This window comes from Sarcophilus harrisii, chromosome 1, assembly GCF_902635505.1.
Source record: "Sarcophilus harrisii chromosome 1, mSarHar1.11, whole genome shotgun sequence".
NCBI classification, from domain to species: domain Eukaryota; kingdom Metazoa; phylum Chordata; class Mammalia; order Dasyuromorphia; family Dasyuridae; genus Sarcophilus; species Sarcophilus harrisii.
In genome coordinates, this window is record NC_045426.1 from 688,133,282 (window position 1) to 688,155,669 (window position 22,388).

General features: G+C 39.0%; 1 protein-coding gene across 2 annotated transcripts; it reads right to left on the reverse strand.

Annotated features, from left to right (window-relative positions):
- Positions 1–81: 81 nt before the first annotated feature.
- Positions 82–21,654, reverse strand: PPP1CC (protein phosphatase 1 catalytic subunit gamma). Of its 2 annotated transcripts, none has more exons than XM_031948575.1 (8): positions 21,534–21,654; positions 9,428–9,559; positions 7,697–7,927; positions 5,491–5,595; positions 2,434–2,657; positions 2,147–2,281; positions 1,465–1,525; positions 82–476 (listed from the first exon to the last, which is right to left on the reverse strand). In XM_031948575.1, the coding sequence occupies exons 1-8, from the start codon at positions 21,586–21,588 to the stop codon at positions 406–408; spliced, it is 1,014 nt and encodes a 337-aa protein (XP_031804435.1). In that variant the 5' UTR covers positions 21,589–21,654; the 3' UTR covers positions 82–405. The 2 variants fall into 2 exon arrangements, with proteins under 2 accessions (XP_031804435.1, XP_031804436.1); XM_031948576.1 differs by lacking the exon at positions 21,534–21,654 and adding an exon at positions 15,705–15,771.
- Between the last annotated feature and the right edge of the window lie 734 nt (positions 21,655–22,388).

The following is a 22,388-nucleotide window of genomic DNA, read 5'->3' on the forward strand; positions in this document are numbered from 1 at the left end:
TTAACGGAGTCTCAGTTTTTACCATTTCTTTTCTGAAAAAGATTTATTTGAATGTGAAGAGACAAAGCCAAATGGAGACACGGTGGTTTCCAGAGCAATTTATTCATTAAAATCTACTCAATATGCCATCAACAGTTTTCCTGTGTGTATTGTGCTGATAAATTGACACTGAGAGGATTTAACAAGTTCTTCATTTAATAAGTCTGAATTCGTTTTCACCACATGGTATAGTACACTGTCATCTGTTCAAACAGATTTCTTTAACAGATCTTAGTTTAAAAAAGTCATAGATACTGTGAGTTTTGTATAAACTGGTGAACATTAAGTTAATTCCTTTGTTTTTTGACTTACAAGCCTCAGCTTCACCGCAGAATAAAGCATGTAGGCCAAAGAAAGCATAACCGATCACTCGTATAGAACAGTATTGTTTCTATAATTTGAAGCTTTCTGAATGGACGGGTTCAGGCCTGATGCAACTGTAAAAAGATTACTTAATGAATAGGCAATATGGAAATTGTACAAAATTTTATTAACTTTAATCATTAATAGCATAAACAGCACTGTATTACTATTGGCTATTCAAAATCAAAACTTCTTTTTAAATCCCCAAGAGGAAGGCATTTACATACAACCATGCCAACGTGTATTTATGGGTTGTGTCGATACATATTTCAACAGAAACTTTGGCTTTAGGAAAGTCACAAACATTTAAAATAATGGCTTTAATTGTCAAAAGTATACGGTAGGGGAAGTGTGCTTTAATTAAATATACATCATACCAGTGATGCTGGCAAGGTTGAAGGTTATTCCTAATGTTGATAGCAATAAAACTAGTTTGTACATGACAAGACAATGAAAGAAAAAGCAATCCCTTTGAAACGAATCTTGAATGAAAGTGTGTAAAAAAAAAAAAAAAAAAAGAAAAAGAAAAGAAAAGAAAAAGAAAAAAGGAAAAAAAAACACATTCACAGTGGTTTGTATAAACAATATGCATTTTATGACAGTAACATATGTCTAGTCTCAGAGAACACTAGGGCCCTCCTTAGATTCTAAAGAAAAACAAGCATTTACACTACATGTATATTGTACTGAATCAAAAAAAATAAAAGTCAATCGTGCAGTTACCCCGAAAGACGGGATCAACTGCTATGGAGTGTGCAGCAGGGACACCAACGGAAGTTGCTTTTTTAAAGGAATAGAGAATTGTTTTTCAAAAAAGAAACTTTCCTTGGGAGTGGATAAAGTCTTTCATTTGCTGTTGTAACCAGCAAATGCCATTCATTAAATCAAAAATGGGAAAAAGAAACCACAAACACGTATCTATTTGAGCAAGCTGACCAGTGCACGTTCCAGTTTAAAAAGGAAGGAAGGAAAGAAAAAAAGGAAGGCTCTATCCTATCACACAAGTCCCAACTAGGCAGTGTCAAATTGACCTCTATTTCTTTGCTTGCTTTGTGATCATACCCCGTGGTGGCGTGACAGGTCTGCTGGCATTGGGCTTCTTCTTCTCGGCAGGTTTCAGGATCTGAAATGGTCACACAGGCAAGAGGGCATTTTAGGAGGAAGCTGCAATGGGGTAGATGACCCGGATGCTCAGGTGGCCCAGCCAATTCTGACCCTTAACTCTCTGCAAGCTTGGGGGACAGCCCCATGTAGAATGGATTTCTGACAGACTCAGTCACCAGAGTGGGGACTTACACATGAATTAAGTGAACTTTTTGGGTAAATAATCAAGAAATCCAGAAATATTTTTCAAATGCATATAAAACCACTATGACTAAAAAAAAGTGAAGCATGTTATTATTTTCATACAATTTTTTCACTGTATATGTTCTCAGTGAACGGTAAGAATAAAACTATTTAAAAAGTGATCACAATACTTTAAAAAAATCCACTTGAACAGTTCATTCCCAGCACATCATTTAGCTATCTGAAAGTTCTATGTCCTATAGTTCTATGTCTATTTTTAATTTATAAAACTTCACTCTTAAGTATCTCCTCTTCTAATTTGATTATTGCTCTGTAGTATGACCATTGTGTCTACCAGAAATTTCTTCCACAAACACAAAGTAAAAGAAAATACTGATTTAACAACAGTAAATTTGACCCAAAAGCAAAAACAAGCAAGATTTAAAAAATACTCTACCTGAAAAGAACACATTAGGGTTTCATCCACACTCATCATGGCACCTGCATTGTCAAATTCACCACAATAATTTGGGGCAGAAAAGAGTGTTACCAATTGCCTCTTTGCAAAAAATTCATATCCATCTTCAACCACCTTGGAGAGAAAAAGTTTGTTATTACACATAATTTCTAAATGTACTAAAAACAGTCCTCAATTGCCTTTTAAGTTTGTGGCTTGCTTAAGGAAACTTTTCATAGTCAAAAGCCTAGCACATGTGCTCTGATGTAAAATTCAAAGTCAAATACCTGGTGGGCTCTACATATAAGATCCAAATCATGCTTATGGAGAAATTTGGCAACCACTTCGGCCCCAAATGTGAAGGACACGCCTCTGTCATTTTCACCCCAGCCTAAGACGTCTTTATCAGGGTCAGACCACAAGAGATCACAAAGAAGACCTTGATCAGGTACATCAGTCGGTCGCATAATTCGTCGAATCTGCTCCATGGACTGAAGATCTGGTGATAAACCTGGAGGACAAAAAAGAAACATTTGGGGGGGAGGGGGAACCCCAAAATTAGGCTAGAGCAACTTCATTTAAATAATTAAGGGTCCATCAAGGGGAGTCTGGAATCGGTTAAAGCTTGCCAGTGAGGACCTTAAAATTGGAGAATTTTATTTTAAATCAATATTTTCTTTAGAGACACACACACGCAGCATGCACGCATGCACACACTCACTCAAACAATCCCTCTCTCTCTCAAGTAGAAATCATAACATTACTATTTGGAAGGTATTTAGTGCCCTTAAAAGATTATCTCATTCTTTCAAGTTAAAACAAAATCTGTTTTTGACAATGATTTTATTAGTTGAGATTTTTTAAAAAGGCCATGTAAATTCTAGCTTTTATCACTGATTATATTTAAGTTAACTGCAGATATAGATGGTTCAAGTGATTAGAAATGTCTTTTAAAACCCAATGCTGTTTCAGGAGCAGCCAGCTGTCCACCCCCTGGACCAGAAATTCCATCACTGGGTTTATAACCCTCTTTAGCTAAGAGTAAAAGTCTCCAAAACACCAGAATATCTAGAGTAACAAAATCTGGAAACAAATGAAAGGAGAAGGATATGCTGATTTTTTTCCTTTAAAAACTTTGTCTCCTTTTCATGAAGGTAGCACATGTTAAAAAACAACAACGAGGACAACAGCAACAAAAAACCCTGCTCATTTCTGCCGTTTTGGATACATTTAATATTGTCTAAATCAATGTTATTATTACTCCTTTGTGCAATAAAATTTTGGGAGGCACGATAATATTGTAGAGCAACAGTTAAATTAGGAAGAAGGGGATACACCTAGAATTAAGTTTTATAAATCATAAGTAGAATGGCCAAAAAAACATCAATTTCAACTAGAGACAAAATTATGTGATGTAGACGAGTTTTGTTCCCAACTTTTTTTGGATACTGGGATCACTTTTAAATAGAAATTTTACTATTAGCACTAACTGTGTGTAAAGATGAGCAAAATATAAAGACTGGAAAGAGAGGGAGGGGAGGGTTTTACTAAATAAACCAAAAATTCCTTATTTAATCTTGGAGGTGAGAGAGAATAACTAGAGTTTACTCTGAATCAGGAAGTGACATAGTCAGAGCTGAACTTTACGAAGAGCCATTAGATGGAAGGGAAGGTGAATAGGAGAGAGACCTGGAGACCAAGCACAACGACCACAACAGTACTGAAGTGGTGCTGCTGATAAGCACTTAAAAGCAGTGCTGATTAGAGTGAGAAAAGGGAATGTATAATAACACCAATGAGCTAACATGAACACAGTCCTTACTCTGTGCCAGGCACTCTGCCATGCACTTTTACCAACACGGTCTCACTTGATCCTCACAATAACCCTGGGGTGCAGGTGCTGTAACTTATTTCCTTTTTACAAATGAGGGAATGGAGGCAAACTCCGTTTAAGTGACTCGCTCAGGGTCTGAGGCTGGCTTTGAACATTTCATTTGGTCTTTTAGACCAACATGCTGCCTCTTCCCCAAAAAGATAAAGATGAAAAACAAGCTTTTAAATCTGGCCATTAAAAGAACTGGTACAATATAGTATTTTCACACTTTGTTTGCTTGCATTTGTTCTCTCAGGTTTTTTTTCCCCTTCTTGATCTGTTTGTGTGTGTGTGTATGCGCAGCAAGATAACTATAAATATACATATATTGGATTTAAACTATATTTTAACATATTTAACATGTATTCGACTACATGTTAGCATCTAGGAGAGGGGGTGGGGGAAAGGAGGGGAAAATTTGGAACAGAAGGTTTTGCAAAGGTCAGTATTGAAAAATTACCCATGCATATGTTTTATAAATAAAAAACTATAAATTAAATTTTTAAAAAGAAAAAAAAAAACAAAAAAAAAAACCACTGGTAGCTTTGGAGAAAATAGTTCCATTCAGTGAAAAGTTTGGAGATCAGACTGCAGGAGGTTTGGAAGAGTGAGGTGAGGATGAGGGGGTACCTTCCTTTTTAGGGAGATGGGGAGAGGAGCTGAAAGTAGTGAGGATTCAAGGACGAGGGAGACACAGGTATTTGTAGATAGCAGGGAAGAATGCAGTAGGTACAAAGTATTGGGGAGAGAGGAGGTAGTATCAAGGTATGTGAGAAGCTGGCTTTGACAAGGAAAAAGGAAGGGTTAGTGGGTTATATTGCCAGAGGGATATAAAATGAGTAAGGGAGAAGAGAGAGTTCTCAGTGAAAGATTTAAAAATGAGATGAGAGCCTCAGCTATGAGGGTGAGGGGCAGGGAGGCTTGAGGAGAGAGGCTTAGAACAGTGCCCCTGGAGAGAGGGATAAAGAACTAATTAGGGAGTTCAGGAATTCCTTGATCCAGTGAAGGCCACTGTGATTAATAACAAATTAGCAGCATAAACATTCAACATAGTTTTATGATTTTTTCCGGGTTCAGTTCAATAGGATAGGAGAGAAGGATTAAGATGGTAGAGGTAACACAGTTCTGCTGTAACATGTTTTGAAAACCTGAATTTGTTCCAGGTTCAACTGATATAATAATGAGGACAAAGAACAGCCTTAGAGATCCTAAGGCAAATGAAATGATTCAAGGACATCTTTTAATGAGATTAAAAAAGGAAAAGGCTAGACCCCAAAGACTAGAGTTGCATAGTCCCCAATGTCCACCCACTCACCCTGAACTTCTCCTTTTGAAAAAGATATGGATGAGTCAGAGAAGACCGGTGATGTAAGAGATGACAATAAGAACTGGGTTTTGGAAGTCAACATGGGTACAAAATCAACTCGGCCCTTTCCAAATGGCTATTCAGAAAGCAGGAGCCATCACATACCTCCATGACAGCAGAATATTTTCTCATCCACAATGGCTGCAATTGGTAAGCAATTAAAGCAGTCCGTAAAGGTTTTCCATAGTTTAATGTTGTATCTTCTTTTACCTACAAAGATTTTAGAATGACCTGTTAATCTGCAGATTCACTTGCTCAACATAATTTTTGACAAATTAAGATTTGAAATATCTTTTTAATAATAATAAAAAAAAATTCTTAAGTATTAAACACGTAGGGAGTTTAGAAAGGACTTAGGAGAATGAGACTATTTATTTGGTAGTATCTGATCAATAACACCAAATTTAATTCTTATTATATGGACCAAGGCCTTTTTGAATTTCATGGCTAAGTTAGATTTTGACCTGAGAAGATAATTAAGTCATTTTTGTCAAAGTCGATGATTATGTGCTAACACAAATTCAACTTGAAACCCTCTCCACATACCCTCCCCTTATAAACTCAAATGCCCTTCCATGCTGTGGCTACTACAGTACTCCTGTGAAGAACAGCAAGGAGGCCAGAATCAGGGAAAGAGTGTAAGGAGTAAGAAGAGAGGCTGGGGTAGGGAGGATTTCTGATCACTGTACAGAACTACATTTCAAACTCGACACTTATGCTCTGCTTATTCAATACCTCTTCCCGGCATGGATCTAATGTGAATTCTCTAAGCTTCTGTTTACCCACGAAGTATAATTTCTGTCTTACCAACCAACAGATTGGAAAGGTTCAATGATGAACTATATATAAACCAAATACTAACCAAGCAAAGGTCAGAGAAATTCTTGACCAAGAGGTGGCCACAAGGTAATCTTTTTTCTTTTGGTAATCATTGTACTTAAAGATCTTTTTAGTGAAGGGAAGGTTTATAGTAATTAAATTGTTGCCCCCTCTTCCCCCCAGCAATAAGTATGTAGGTAGAAAGTATATGAATTAAGTACATTTTTGTGGGAATTCAGAAGGAATAAGAAACTAACTTCTCTTTAGAACAGTTTTTTGGAGAAAATATATCCCCCCACTACAAACTAAAACAGTATGTAGGACAATTCTCAACCCCAATTGCTCCAAATGAGTTTGAGGAAACAGAAACTAGCTAGTGCTTACTGTGAACTTGGATTGTAACCTCATCAATACACTAACTCTATTAAAAAAAAAAACACACACAATGACAGAGTTGCTACAAAGAATAATTCTCTCTTGATGTATATGCCATATAAAACATTTTATGTAAATTGACAACAGGATCAATTTTCACAAATGGAAAATAAAGATCCTAATTTCAAAGATAAACATAAGGATTCTGGATGACTGTCAAAGGTAATCAAGGCATGACACCAGCAATCAGTTTTTAAATAATTTTTAAGAAAATAGAACCCTTGGATTTTAAACATCTAGTATCTGGTTTTGTCACTGATGCCACGGATCCCAAAAGCCTGAATGATTACCAATTCCTGTAACCAAATTATGGGAAACCCCAAAGTCACTGCTCCTTCACAACACACTGCATAAACAGCTGAGGCTTTGTTGGCATCCACAAAACCAGAAATACAAAGCTGTTCTTAGGGCTCACTCTCCTTTTCTGGTTACTCTGCAGCTGCCACCTTAGCCAGCCCAGATTCTACATGCAGAAAGAATAAAGGAGAAGAGCAAGAATGACCCTCCTCCTATTAGATTCTCTCAAAGTCCTCTTTTCTCTACTTACAGATGAAGCTGAGGTTCTTCTACAGGACATGAAGAGCAGAGGGAGGGAAGGGAATAAGCATAATCGAGTACCTACAATGTGCCAGGCACTTGCTCGACATTTTAAGAGACATAATTTCATAGAAGGATTTCAAGCAATGTGTGCATTTTTAACAAAAATCCATTACAACAAACCACTCTGGATACTGCATGGAATTCCTGGCAATACGATTATTTTTTTGCCTCTCACAGCACGTTTCTGAAGTTAGCAAATTCAACTTTTCACTGGCATATATAAGCTAGGAAAAATAATACACGTTAATAAGTGATTTCAAGAACTCATTTAAAAAAGGTCTCAGAACTGTGTTGGAAGATGTGTGACAACATACAGGGTATTCCCAAATTCCAATTTTCTGAAAGAAGCATCTCAGTTGTCAAGGACAGTGTTTCTCACTTGTGGTGATGGACACTGCTTCTTAAGACAAAGAACTTTAAAAAATTAAATAACTTCTCACATGGACAAGTTACTTACATTCATCATAAAATCCATAAATTCTATTGATGCTGGCACATTCATGGTTCCCTCTAAGAAGAAAAAAATTCTCTGGGTATTTGATTTTGTAGGCCAGTAGAAGGCAGATAGTTTCTAAGGACTGCTTCCCTCTATCCACGTAGTCTCCGAGAAACAGGTAGTTGCTTTCTGGTGGGAAACCACCATACTCAAAAAGCCGAAGCAGATCATAATATTGTCCATGAATATCACCTAAAAACAATAATTGTGTTATAAAGCACTTTAAAAAAAAAAAAAAAAAAACTAGTAAAATCTATGGAAACACAAGCCTTTGCAGATTCTTTCATATAGTAAGACATCAAATAATATCTTCTAATTTCACACCCGACCTAAAATTGGTTAACTTTTTTTTTTTTGGCTGAGGCATTTGGGGTTAAGTGACTTCCAGTTAAGTATTAAGTATGTGAGGCCACATTTGAACTCAGGTCCTCCTGATTTCAGGGCTAGTGCTCTATCCACTATGCCATCTAGCTGCACCTATAAATTCAGTAATTCTTTAACAAACTAATATTCACCGACTCTGTTATATATACTATGTAGTTTAGTACTTATTCAATTCAATGCAACTTTGTATACTTATTTTTTTTCACCAAGGGAAGCAAATCACATTTAATCAAGAGACTAAATGTCTCATTAAGAAGACATTTTAGAATCATCTTGTCAAAAGAATAGCTTTTCTTCCAGGTCTGCTGAGCACTAACACCAACAGATTTTCAAGTGCTACTTAGGCAGGTCTTTACTTCTAGTCTTCAGGCTTAAATACCCAATCTGTATGAAGGAATGACTATAAAATAATAACTCACATTTATAATGCCATTCCCTCATTTATAAAAACATGAAAGCTGGGATTAGGAAAATGATTTTTCCAAGGCCTCTTTCTTCATTCTAAATTCTCTGACCCAGAGAGTATTTTAACCTTGCTTTGTACATGAGGAAACTGAGAAATTAAAAAAAACCCAAACCTTCTATTTTTTCCCACTTTTCCCCATCTCTAACCTCTTTTCTTCTTGATCACTTAAGGAAAATGAAGTCCTTCTCCCCCTGTTATACCTCAGGGGTAGAGAGGATGGGAAAAAAAGACTTAAATGGAGATCTCATTCACATTGGGAAGTTCCAGGGAGGAAATCCCCTCTAATCAGCACAGCATGACTGGGAGGGTTAAGTGTTCTGCTGTAAGTCCTACATCCCTGTTTGTCAAAGAGCAGACTTGACCCCAGGGTTTCCACTACAAAGAAGCTTCTCAAGCATCTAAATAACAAGAGAATCATAATGTAAAGAGAGAAGAGACATATAAACTAAGTTAGCTATTACAAAAGTAAGGCTTCAAGAAATGAACTAGTCCTCAAATACTTCTCTTCCCTAATTAATAAATGCAGCATGATACAGTTAGTGAGTTGGTCTAGGACTCAGGGAAGATCAAGAGCCAAGCTCTGGCTGTGTGACCCTGAGCAGGAATGGTCTCTGTGCCTAACTATCTAAGACTCTAAGCCGAGAAGAGGTCCCCACATGAAGAAGACATCAAGACTGCTGACTGGCAGTTTTCTAAGCCAATGAAAAGCAGAACCTTGTCGATCTTTCCACTCCTCCTTAAAGAAAGGAAGGTGGGGGAGGGAGGAGGAGAAATCTGCCTTATTAACACATTCACAATTCAATTAAATGACAAAAATAACTAGTTAATATACCTGAACTTACCACAAATTTTTAGTGGTGCTTCAAGTTCTAATAGGATAGGCTGACTGAGGAAAATTTCCCGTGATTTCAAGCACAGTCCTCTGATTTCATTCTCTTGTAGTTGGACATTTTTGCCAGGCTTCGACCCTCTCACTGAGGAAGTACAAAATACAATCAGGTGAAATGCCTTTTCAAAACATTATTTATTTTTAGCATTAAAAAAAAAATTTGAGTTCCAAATTCTCACCCCTCAAGCCATATTTCAATACACAGATAAAATTAAGCAAAACGTGACATGTATACATAATTTTCCTCAGATATTTTTAGTGTTTACAGAAAATTTTAAGAAAAATATTGTTATTTTCTTAGAAACTTTCTGGTACAGTACTTAAAAGAACCTGCAATTTTAATATTAACTTCAAATCTAATATTTGACATTTACATGGAAAGTTAGACATCACATAAATTCATACTGAATTTGAAGGATCCTTTTAAGTAATTTGTTGAACTTCAGGATGAGTGTTCAGATCCCATAAAGTATTACAAATAGTAATATTTGCGTGTGGTGTATCTGCTTTTAAAACTTAAAATATTAAGGGGGCTCCCCATACCCAATTGGAAAGAATCCCTGTGGTAGGAGTGCCAGCAGGTTGTCATGTAATCTCTGCCTCAAAACCCCCAAAAGGGGGAAGCCCATTCCTTTTTGGAATAATTCTAATTGTTGGCAAGCTTTTCTTAGCAAAGAAAGCTTTTTTACCCCCATTGTTGCTTTTGCTGCCCTTTGGAGCTAAAGGGAAATGGTCACACCACAAATACCCCACCAGTGCTTTCATTTTTTTGATACATGTAAAGACATTAAGAATTAAGATACAACTTATTGTGTATCTAATTTATATTTTAATGTATTTAACATCTACTGGTCATCCTGCTATCTAGGGGAAGGGGTGGGGGATAAGAGGTAAAAAATTGGAACAAGAGGTTGGGCAATTGTTAATGCTGTAAAGTTACCCATGCATATAACCTGTAAATAAAAGGCTATTAAAAAAAAAAAAAAGAATTAAGATACAATTCTTCCCAGTTTTCATACAGAATCTAAATACAGTTCTTATTCAAGTAGGGATCTCTTCATTCTTTCTTTATATTTGTATCCTCAGCACCTAGCAAAGTATCTAGCAAAGTAACAGGCACTATAAGGGCAGCAAAGTAGAGCAGTGGACAGTGTTGGGCATTGAATCAGGAAGACCTGAATTCAAATATAGTCTCAGACACTTACTAGTTGTGTGACCCTGGACAAGTCATGTCTCTTCTACCTGCCTTGATATTCTCATCTGTAAAATGGGGATAATAACAGTATCTACCTTCCAGGGTTGAGAAGATTGAGATAATTATAAAACTTAGTCTAGTGGCTGGCATACAGTAAGTGCTATATAAATATTAGCTACTATTATTAATAAGTACTTAGTGATTCCCCCCCCCCCCCTTTAAAGGGTATTATTTTAACAGTGTGGTCCATGTTCAAACCAAAGAATTATGGGTTTAGTAGTCAAAATTTTTACTTCAATGTATCATAGGGTTTTACCCAATAATAATTCTTGGAATAAATTCTTTATTATTGACAGTATAAAACCTACTATTTCTTGTTCTCATAATTAATAAGTACTTCTTTTTGGAACTATCAATTTACTGAAAAAATCCCCATTTATTCTTCATGATTTTATGGATCTCAATCTTTCCTTCTATCACTAATATAAAAAGTCCTAGTTTTTTTTTTTTTTTGGTTTGTTTTTTAATGCCCTTATATGGCAGCTCTTCCAACCTTTGATCATTAAGTTGACCTGCTTTGGACCTATTCCAGCTCCATTACAAATGGATAACCACAGGAAACAGTTATATCAAAATGTGTATTCTTTACTCTATCATTAGCCATTCCTCAGGGGATCAATGAAGGTTCAGGCAAAGAGCTGAAATAAAATCTCAAGGCTAGTCATTTTCACAATGAAAAGCCAAAGGAATGATTATTAAAGAAATAGGATACTGAAATGGCCTATTTGACCACATAATATAGATTTGTTTAAAGAAAATTTTATTAAGCATTTAAAAACAAAAACCCCTGTAACAAATATGCATAGTCAAGCACGATGGCCATTTTCAAATGTATTTACATTTATTTACTCCTCTGTACTCCTAACCCCTAACAACATTTCTTGGATGAATGTCTGAAATTTTAGAGATCTCCCTTTTGCAAACTCTACTGAATCATTTTGTACTCTTTCCAAATTTATTTTTTTTTTCCATTTCCCCAAGATTCCCAATTCTCTCCTCTTTGTCCATCTCCAGCAAACACACTAATAATTAAATTTGAAAATGCTATTTTATTACATAAGCTCACCTACGATTATCCTCTTTTTTAATAGTCTACTTCCAATAAGGAATTCTCTTGAGTTATTTGAGATCATACAGTTAAAAAACAGTGCTTTGCTATATTGTAGGCATTTGATACGTGAATTGAACTATTATTTAAGATACTACTTCCCTTTGAAAAGAAATTTTGTCAGAGACCTACAGCTCTATTTAAGGGGTTTAAGATGACCACACATCTTCTATCTATGCTTCCCTCTTTTCTAAAATTCTGCAGAACTATAATGATTAGATCTTAAAAGCTACAAAAACTATTTTTTGTATTCAGTAAGTAGAATTAGTTTTGCTTTCTATTAGATACCTTCAGAAATTTCATTATAATCATTATAATTTAGATGTAGCAATTATAGCATAATCATCAATAACCTAAAAAAACAAAGGCCAAAACATTCTCTTTAAGTCTTCAAATGATACTGAATTAGCAAGTGTTCAAATTAAAATGACCCAAATAAATTAGATGGGTTCTACAACCAGGAACAGCTAGGTAGCTCTTGCAGAAGGGAGGACTTGAGTTCAAATTTGCCTTAGATATCTAACACCTCCTAGCTGTGTGACCTTGGGGCAATTCACTTAACCTCAGTTGCCTCCGCAAAACCAAAAACTAACTCCAGCCTTCTAGTAGCTTGTGTCCTAATGGAAAGGCAAGGTGTAGACAATTTTGGGTTAAGTAGATGGTACAGTAGGTAGAGCATCAACCCTCAAGTCAGCTCAACCTAGGTTCAAATCCAGTCTCACACTTAACACTCACTAGCTGTGTGACCCTGGACAAGTCACGTAACCCAACTGCCTTGCAAAAACCTCCCCCCCTCTCCATGTAATTTCTAAAAAAGAAAGGCTCTACAAAAAAGTAGACAAAAAAGTGAAGCGCACACCATTAGAGACCCAATTGAGTATATTCACTCAATATATATTAACAGGGCAATGGTGCCTAGGTAGAACTTCACAGAAACTGGTTGCCAGGGGTGGGGAAGGGGGTCTTGCTCCTTTTTTCTGCAGGGGAATCCCAGGCATCTGGGGGGTAAAGCATAGGTTAACTCTAAAAACACCTTCCGGTCAGCAATTCTACTGGCAGCTCAGTATTCTCTTCTAATATGTTCTGATTGTAACTAGGACATTGATCAAAGTGACTTTTTCCCCCCAAATATAAAGCATAGAAGTACAATTGAACAGTACACTCAAGTAAAAAGAAAGGAATTATGATTTCAGTACAGAGAGGTCAGGAGACCTGCCCTTTGATTATGGTTAGAACATTGACGAAAGATAGGTAGCTATGTGAGCCTGGGAAAATTACTTAACTTCTCTGGGTCAGAGCTTCGCTCTTTCTATAAAATATTCTCACAGGACAGTAGAAAGAATCCTCAACTTGATGTATAAGACCTCAATATTGTGAAATACTAGGGGAGTAATTAATTTCTGGGTACTCAGTTTCTCCATCTGTAAAATGAAGAACATAGACAAAATAAATTTAAAGTTCCCTTCCAGTTCTAGTTCTGTGAACACTTTAGCTAACTCCCCTTTCAAACCATTTTATGAAATAAGAAAGAATAGGGAAGAAGAAATTTTCTTTTAATCTTTAAGAGAATATTCAGTTTATGAAATTCAGTACCCAGGAAACACCAAAACTACATTATGAAAATCAACTAAGCATGAGGTAAGATGAAGATAAAATGTTTTCCCCCCAAAAGCAATGAGGTATTTTCTTCAGAAGCACTCACTGTGGAAAGATTCTTGCTTTTCTAACCAGAGAAAAAACAACAACAAAACAATCCTAATATTGATGATACTGCCATCTGGCAGGGAAGCTATGAACCTAAGAAGCTTAGGCAATTCTCCCACAGAAAAGAGATACCTTTTTGCAGCATATATGATGCTGATGACACTGATTTACATACTATTTTGACACAAATACAAATGCTACTGCTCAGTCAGTTTCTTTTTGGATTGATTTGGGGGATATTTATGTGATGAATTATTCTCTCCCTCAATATTATTTTTTGACTTCTTAGATTCTTGCTCCCCCAATAAAATAGACACCTCTCCAACACGAGGAAACTAAAAGGGTCTTAGCCATAGAGATAATACCATATATCCTTTCATGTTGCTGCTGCTGTGGAATCATTTGTCATGTCCATTTGGAGTTTTCTAGACAAAGATACTTCTTAGTGGTTTGTTCTTTCCTCCTCCAGCCCATTTTACTGATGAGGAAACTGAAGCTAATATGGTTAAGTAACCTATCCAGGGTCACACAGGTTGTAGGTATCTGACTGAGGCCAGATTTGAAATTGGGAAAATGAGTCTTTTGTGATTCCACATCCAATACTCTATCCACTGGGTCGTCTAGCCACCCTTAGCTATCCTCAATGTCACCTTATAAAACATGTCAGTTGGTTGTATTTATTCCCACTACCAAATGTTAACCACCCTCAATGAGAGATGAACTTTCAATGTAAACAACATTTTCTAGAACATACAAAGATTCAAAAAATATTGCTTTATATAAGCAACACTTAAATGACCTCAAGAAGCTACCCATTTTCCTTACCCGAGAATTAGTCTTTTAAACTGGGAAATGTTATAGATCTAATATAGTAAAATCGACGACACTGAAATTAGACAAGATATACTACTGGTTTTGTAAGGAAAAAAAAAAACCTTTTTAAAATTAGCAAAGAAATTAGTGGCATTTCAAGGTTTAGGGAAAGAGTTGAGTTTTTCTATCTGGTCCATATTGGAAGTGATTAGCAACCTTTTCTTTCCTTCTGTTAGAGGCTAAGTTCCTACAGTCCTCCAGGCCTCAAGCTGAATAATCTATTAATGGCATCCTTTCAGAAATAATTGTTTTGTATTTTCAGAATTCCAATTAAGGACTATTTTAACTACATGCAACATTTTAAATAGATTTGCAAGTTTGTACAAAGCTAGGAACTACGGCGGGTATACCATGTGTTAGAAAGTCAATCAAATAGCATTTACCAAGTCCTTACTCATTGTGTCAGGTTCTATGCTATAAAAGCCCTCAGAATACAAGGAAAGGCAAGACTTCTCAGAGGGCTTACAGTGGGCAACACAGTTATGTACAAATAAACTATAGACAGGATTGAGTTGAAGACAATGAATAAAAGGAAAAGTCTAGTAGTTAAGAGAATCAGGAAAATCTTCCTGTAAGTGGGATTTTTCAGCAGTGACTTGAAGTCAAAAAGTGAAAAAAAGGGGGAGAATTCCTGGCATAGGGGACAGCAAGTAAAAATGTGTAGATTCAGGAGACAGAATAACTTGTTGAGAGAGAGCAAGGAGGGGCCAGTATCAGTGAACCACAGAGTACATGGTTGCAGTAAGAGTGTAAGAAGAGTAAGAAGGCTGGAGTAGAGGGGTGGTGGTGGGTGGGGTTGAGATTGTAAAGAGTTTTGAATATCCCCAAAAGTATTTTATATTAGATTCTGAAAGTGCTAGGGAGGGAGCTGGTGGCATTTGCTAACTAGGCTGACACGTGAGAATTGAGTTTTAAGATTAATTTGACACTCAAGCAAAGGATGGATTAGAGTGGGCAGATTGGGACAGGAAGATCAATCAGCAAAGCTACTGAAATTGTCCAAGCTATGAGGTGATGAGGGCCTGACTCAAGGTAACTGATGACACTGATGACAGAACTCAATTATATTTGGATTTATATGGCCTATCTGTGCCAAAACTTTCCCAGAGTCCATATTATAATCTTTGTCTTTAGAGAGAAACTACATTTTTATTCTGTGGATTTCAACTTCTAGAATTCAGAGAAGGTACCCAATAAGCACATTAATTTTATACTACTTGACAGTATTTGCCTCTGTTTAAGCCACAGTATTTTGTCCTTTGGAGGATACAAAGAATAAACTCTGCCCACCTGTAGGAAGTTTATAGTGAGAGTTGGATTCAGGAAGACATAAGAATAGCATAAAGAATTGAGATTAGTAGAAATTTTCTTCTAAGTCCAAATACTGTCTTGTCTCCTCCAAACTAAAGCCTGAGAATTTCCAGTCAGGTCTTGGGGCAAAGCAACCTTGCAAAAACAAAAAACAAAACTCTGGGATTCTTTAAAATCTTTACAACAGGGAAAATTACATACAGCAAATTGTAGACTACAAACTCACTGTTCTACTGTCATATCAATTTAAGAATTTCTCTGTAACGTGTTACATTAACTGAATGGTAAAATTATAAGTCTAACACTTTAAAATATTTGCTTTTAAAATTAATCTCTGCAAATAAACATTTAACATTTCTATTTAGGCTAGAAAACAAAAATGCATTCCCTCACCACTACTAAAGTTACTCTAAAATGTCACAACTTTTTTGGGAGAGGGATTTCTAAAAGACTCTGCATAAATGGATACTGCCCTCATCTAATGCAGAAAATTCAGTGAAACTGAAACCAGCCTGCACAAAAAGGTATAGTCAAACTAAATGAAAGAATTCAGAGAAGAAACTTCATTATTTCCATTAGCCACAAAAAATGACAAACTTTAGATTCTACTCAAAGAATATGAATATCAGTAAAGCACAATTGAGTCTAGGAAAAATCTCACAAAATATCATTTGATTAGGCATTTTGATTAGTCATTTCCCCAACTTCAAACCTATTTAAAAATGTTGCAAAAACCAAAATCCAAACCTCTAAACACAACACTAGATTCTAGAAGTGAAAGCAGCTAAAAATTTAGCCCTTTGTTATAGTCTCTAAATAATAGCATTTCTACCCAATAGCAAAGGCAAATTATTTCTGTCAGTTTAATCTAAACCTCAGTTTCTAGTATAAAACCAAAGAATTAGACTGAATGACGTCTAAACTTGTGATTTATGAATCTGAATGTCCGACTCCCCACTTCAATTTGAGCTCTGAAACTTAATAACTGTGAGGCTCTGGGCAAGTCATTGAAATGTTCTGAAAGTCAACTTCTTAATCTACAAAATGAAGATCACTTACAATACCTACCTTACAGGGCTGTTGAAAACATGCTTTAACAGTGAAATAAAAAGTATTCAGTTTAGCAAAAACACAAACAAAATAGCCCTTTACACGGAAATATTCCATTTGGGATCTCTGTCTTTTCCTAGGTGTGTATGTGAGACAGAGACAGAGACAGAGAGAGACAGAGAGAGACAGAGAGAGACAGAGAGAGACAGAGAGAGAGAGAGAGAGAGAGAGAGAGAGAGAGAGAGAGAGAGAGAGAGAGAGAGAGAGAGAGAGAGAGAGAGAGAAGGAGGGAAGGAGGGAAGGAGGGAGGGAGGGAAAGTAACTAACTGCTTTTCAATTCTCGGAAGCCCTGAAGTCTGAGGCAAGTCAGCAAAAGAGAGGGTAAGGGGTGCCACTAATCAGTTATGATCCTTCATTCTGGGAATGAAAATTCATATAAACTCTAGGGAGCAGGGTAGTAAAAGACCTGAATACACACTAGTAGACCTATCTATACCTACTTATTTGGAGGTCATTTAAATTCACAAGAAATATACTTAAGCACTAGATTTGGTCATCTTTCCAGAATGCCAGAACTATTAAGGTAATTTAACCTTAAAAACAAACAAACAAACAAAAAACCCAACTCCTTTTCTTGAAGCCTGAAGTCTGTCATGCTGGACTCTTCAATTGTCTTTAAGAGATGCCAACAGTCATAGTTAAAACTGACACTTAAATTCTTCTCTAGATCAAGCTAATCATAATACTATTAAATGAAAATTTTGTCATAAGCACATGCCATTTAAAAAAAACCTATTTTCCCCGCCCTCCACTGTTGGTGATCTCTGTCCAGTGTTCACAGTTCTGTAGGAAAGGACTATCTCTTTATTGTACACATTGATTCCTTTCAAGCAGCAAAATCAAACACATGATATCAGTTTCACCATTGCCTCCTGCTTGATACAGGCAATGAGAGTTCTAAGGGGGAGAGAAATCCTCTTTAATCACAGACCCACTCTTCTCTAACTGCCTCAAAACAGCAGATTATTTCAATCTGGTGTCGAATTTCCAATGTCTTAGCAAGGGCATAATCAGAGGACGTCAGTTACACAAAGCTGCAGGAAAAAAATTTTCAGCGTGCTAGGAGTTATTTTGAGAGATGGAAGGGAACACCTGCAAGAATTGTTACTGCACTTAACAAAAACCATATTTTAAATCCAAGAAAAGAAACGCAAAACTGTTAATCTCTCCTAGGGTACCAGACTTCTCCCAAAGGACCACTGGCCCTCTGTATTCACCAGGGAGATGACTAGCACATTTATGTTTAGAATCTTGAGGCTAAAGACCAATCTCCTGTTCTACTATCCTAGTGCTTGAGAATCACTAACTAGAAAATGCTTTTTTCCCTTTTAAGAGATTTGCTTTGCTAACATTCAGTATGCTCCCCTCTGCAGTTTGTGCCATCCAGTTATACCTCCTTGACCTAATTATTGTTGCTAGGTCTACTGACCTTCAGGACATTTCTCCCATCTTCAAAAATAAGACTCATGGCCACAGACAGCACTCTCGAGATACTTCTTTGCATTTAACATTCTCTGCCCCGAACAAACATTTATAGATACATTATGCTACCTAATTAGCCAACTATAAGCTCCCCTAGGGCGGGGGTTGTATGAATTTTCATGCTAGTTTCCAAACTATAATTCCTTAATACTATTGGGTTTTTGTCAATTGGTCATTTCTGAATCATTTTGAGGTTTTCTTGTCATGTCTTTCTCTCATTCATTTTACATATGAGGAAACTAAGGCTAATGGGGTTAAACGACTTGCCCAAATTCACACAGCTGGAAGTGTCTACAGCTAGATCTGAACTTGGGTCCTCTCCAGAACTTCAGGCTCGGCTCTTTGTTCACTGTGACACCTCTACAAGAGGTACTTAATAAGTTGAATTTAATACACATATTCAACTTACTTATATTAAATGTATTTTAAACTTTTTCAACCCTCCTGAATGCCAAATCAAAGCTTCACCTGGAACAAGTATTTCTACTTTATTAATACTTAGATGTTAATTGGTATTTGATGCTCTAAAAACTGAAATTTTTAAATAAATTTCCACCTCAGAGCTGACTGCTCCAGAAATAAGTTAATGTTATCAACAGAACCAATGTACTTATTCAGGGGGAAGATTACAAAGGATTACATAGAAGGAGGCTATTATAGGTACCTTTTTATAGAAAGGCTACATCCCTGATGTCAAAACAAGTCAGGGAATTCTAACCTAAGCGGAGCCTTGCCAGAGACTTGTTTACATGACTTTGGGCAAGAACTACCCTAAAGGAAAGAAATTTTTTTGCCTCCACTAATAAAGAGAAATAAACAGCCTATTCTAACTTTCCTGGAAAATGTGGCAACTACCATTAGGAAACATGAGCAAAGGTTCTGAGCTCCTTAATACTCCTTAATAATCTTATGCTTTATAAAAAGCACTACAACTGTTCAGTATAATAATGTGAGGGTATTTTTTAAAAATGCAAGCACATACACATTTTTACTAAAATTAACAAGCTTATTTTTCTTTATCTTTCAATAGCTTAAATAGACTGCTGGTAATATTAAGATGTTAGTAATGTTAACTTAGCTGTTGTGCTGTATACATCAACTTCTGTTATGTGTAAAATACCGTTCATAAGATGGAAAAAAATAGTACAAAAAAGCTTAATGCCCCTAGACTAATTATTGTTGCTAGGTCTACTGACCTTCAGGACATTTCTCCCTCTTCAAAAATAAGATTCAAGGCCAGATAGCAAAGTTCACATGAGTAAAATCTAAAATAAAGCCCTTCTGCAGAGAACTGACCCTCTACCAAACTAAGAAAGTCATCCATTTTGAGTTGGTTTCTCTAGTATCTATTCATTTTGCTGAGCCATACATCAACATCCATAAATATGCAAAGTCCTAAGTCAATTTGAAGAAACTGAATATGTAAAAGATCTGCCCCAAAGAAGGAAAACTCTAGTACTTGCTGAGAAAGCATTCCTTCCCCTCCCCCCCCCCATTCCCCACATCTAAATGGAAAAAAAGTTTTTAGGGTGAAAAAAAAAAAAAAACCCTAACTAAATTTCATTAAATCTTCCTACTTGGATGGTGAACCACTCACTACCTATATGTACTTTTGCCTACTGTGCTTAAGCAATAATTTATCTGCCAATTCCAAGCATATGCTAACAGGTTATTTATTCAGTGTGGCTTCTTTTCTTAGTACCTAAGCATTAAGGAAATATTAGTTTATTACATTGATATGAATAAACTCATGCTAATGTGATGGGATAAGCTTTGCACTGACAGATTTTCTAAATGACAAGGAAATGTAAAACAAGGCTTCCAATGGCAAGACGGTAAGGATGCTGGCATAAAAAAAAAATCTGCGTTTAAATGACATTAAGTAAAAAGGCAAAGGAATCTTAATTTAATAGATTTACAGATTTCCTACAGTTTTTCTTCGAAGAGCAACCCATCAACCTAACAAACGAACAAGAGGAAAAAGAATGCATCCTATCTTTTTAATGTCTCTCATTGATTCCACTTCAATTTTAGATTATTTTAACTGTCAAATTATTTAAACAGATTCTTTACTCATCACAGGAGGATGATGCTTTGCTTTCATCAATTTCTGGTCAAGAGAAAACTGCAATTTCATCTAAACAAAAAACTACATTAAACATTCAAAAAACAGAGCAATCTCATCCTGCAAAATACCTGTAACAAACATCAACACGATGAGCTCAAACCTAGACGCAGCAGCGTGTCAGAAACACTTCAGAGCACACACACACACACAAACTTAAGCGCAATTTTTGATGGTTGTTTTAAAAAAAATCAAAGTCGTTAGAAAGAAAACAAGAGTTCATTCTGGCAATTACATGCAGGTCATTTGTCCCAGGAGGGCCGAGGAAGCCACATGGCTCACGCTCTCCTCGCTTTCCCCCCAGCATGGCTCGCATTGCCAAGGCCAGCAGACAGCCCGGCACCCTTGGCAAAGCCCGCACCGCCCGGTGCCCGGGGCGCTCCCAAAGCCGGGAGGACACGTTAGCTCCCTCGCACGCCCGCACGCCAGGCGGCTTTACCGAGACGAGCCTTGCGTCCGTCTCCCCGAACCCTTCGGGCGGCCCGCAGTTCTCGCCGGACGGAGGCAAAGTCTCCCGCTATCTGTGTTTCTTAACCGAGCCTTCCTGCCTCCCGGCGCGGGTCTCACGCCAGAAGCGCGTTAAGCGCCCACCTCCTTCCCGGGAGGGTCTCTTTTAAAGGGGAAGGAGGAGGAGCCCCGCAAGCCCAGCGGGGACTCGGGCTAACTTCAGAGAGAGCCTCTCCAGGACAAGGGGGGGAGGGGAGGGGGAGGCTGGACAAAAGCCCGCAAGCCCGGGGACACCCTCCCGGGGGGCTTTTGCGGCGGCTCCTCGGAGAAACCCGACGCCGGGCCGGGCAAGGGGCGGAACACGGCGTCCTGCGGCTTGGGACGAGCCTGCAGAGAGCCGGCCAAGCTTCGGGAGCGCTGGGGAGGGGGGCTTCCCAGCAAGGGGCGGGGGCAGCCGGGCCAGGACCGCGGCTGGGCAGCAGAGGCGCGTCCGTGCATCCCGGATCCCAGCCGGGGCTGATGAATGGGCCCCCTCCCCCGTCCCAGCCTGCAAGGCCCGGCGGCCTGGGGACCCCGGAGCCCCCCCCGGACCCCCCGCCGTGCACCCTCGCTCCCACCCCCCGGACCCCCCGCGGGCAGCTCACCTTCCAGCAGCCGTTGAATGATACTGTCGATGTTGAGCTTGTCGATATCCGCCATCGCCTCCTCCTGCACCCCGGCCCCGGCGGCGGCGGCGGCGGCGCCTCCTCACCGGCCCTCCCCCCACCCCCCGGCCCGGCCCGGCCCGGCTCGGCTCCGCTCGGCCCGGCTCGGCCCCAGCAGCAGCAGCAGCGGCGCCGCCGCCGCCCGCCCCCCAGCCCCTGGACTCCCGGCCCCGTCCGCCCCTTCCCCACGCTCCAGAGCACAGAGAAGCGGCGGCGGCGGTGGAGGCGCCGGGGGCAGCGGCGGTGGAGGCGTCGGCGGCCGGCTCCCTTCCCGTCCCCTCCCTCCCCCCCCCCGGGCTCCCTCTTCCTCCTTCTCTCCCGCTGGAGCCACGAGAGGGACAAAATGGCCGCCGACTCCTCAGCCAGCCTCGGGCGGCGTACGGATACGCGGGAGCAGCGCGGCAGCCCGGCCGGGACCTCTTTATGGGTGCTAGGGCCAAAGGGGGAAGGGGCGGGGACTCGGCGCGCGAGGCGGGAGGGGGTGGGAGGAGCCTGAGGCGGGAGGGGGTGGGAGGAGCCTGACGCGTCGCTCCGCGGTCTGCGCAGGATCCTTCCGCGAACCAAGGAACAAATAGGGCCCCGGCTAAGGAGGGATTTCGAAAAGCCGCGCGGGCTGCAGAGAGAGCGGGGAGTGACTGTGGAGCTGGCGGCGGCGGCGGCGGCGGCTCTGGGGCTCCTCCCGCTGGCCCGCTGCCGTTTGTCCCCCCCCCCCGTCCCGAGGTCCCGCTGTCCACTCGTGCACCCCTCGGAGCCCCAAAGGCCGCGCTTTTGGCCGGGGAGCCCGAGCGGGGCGGG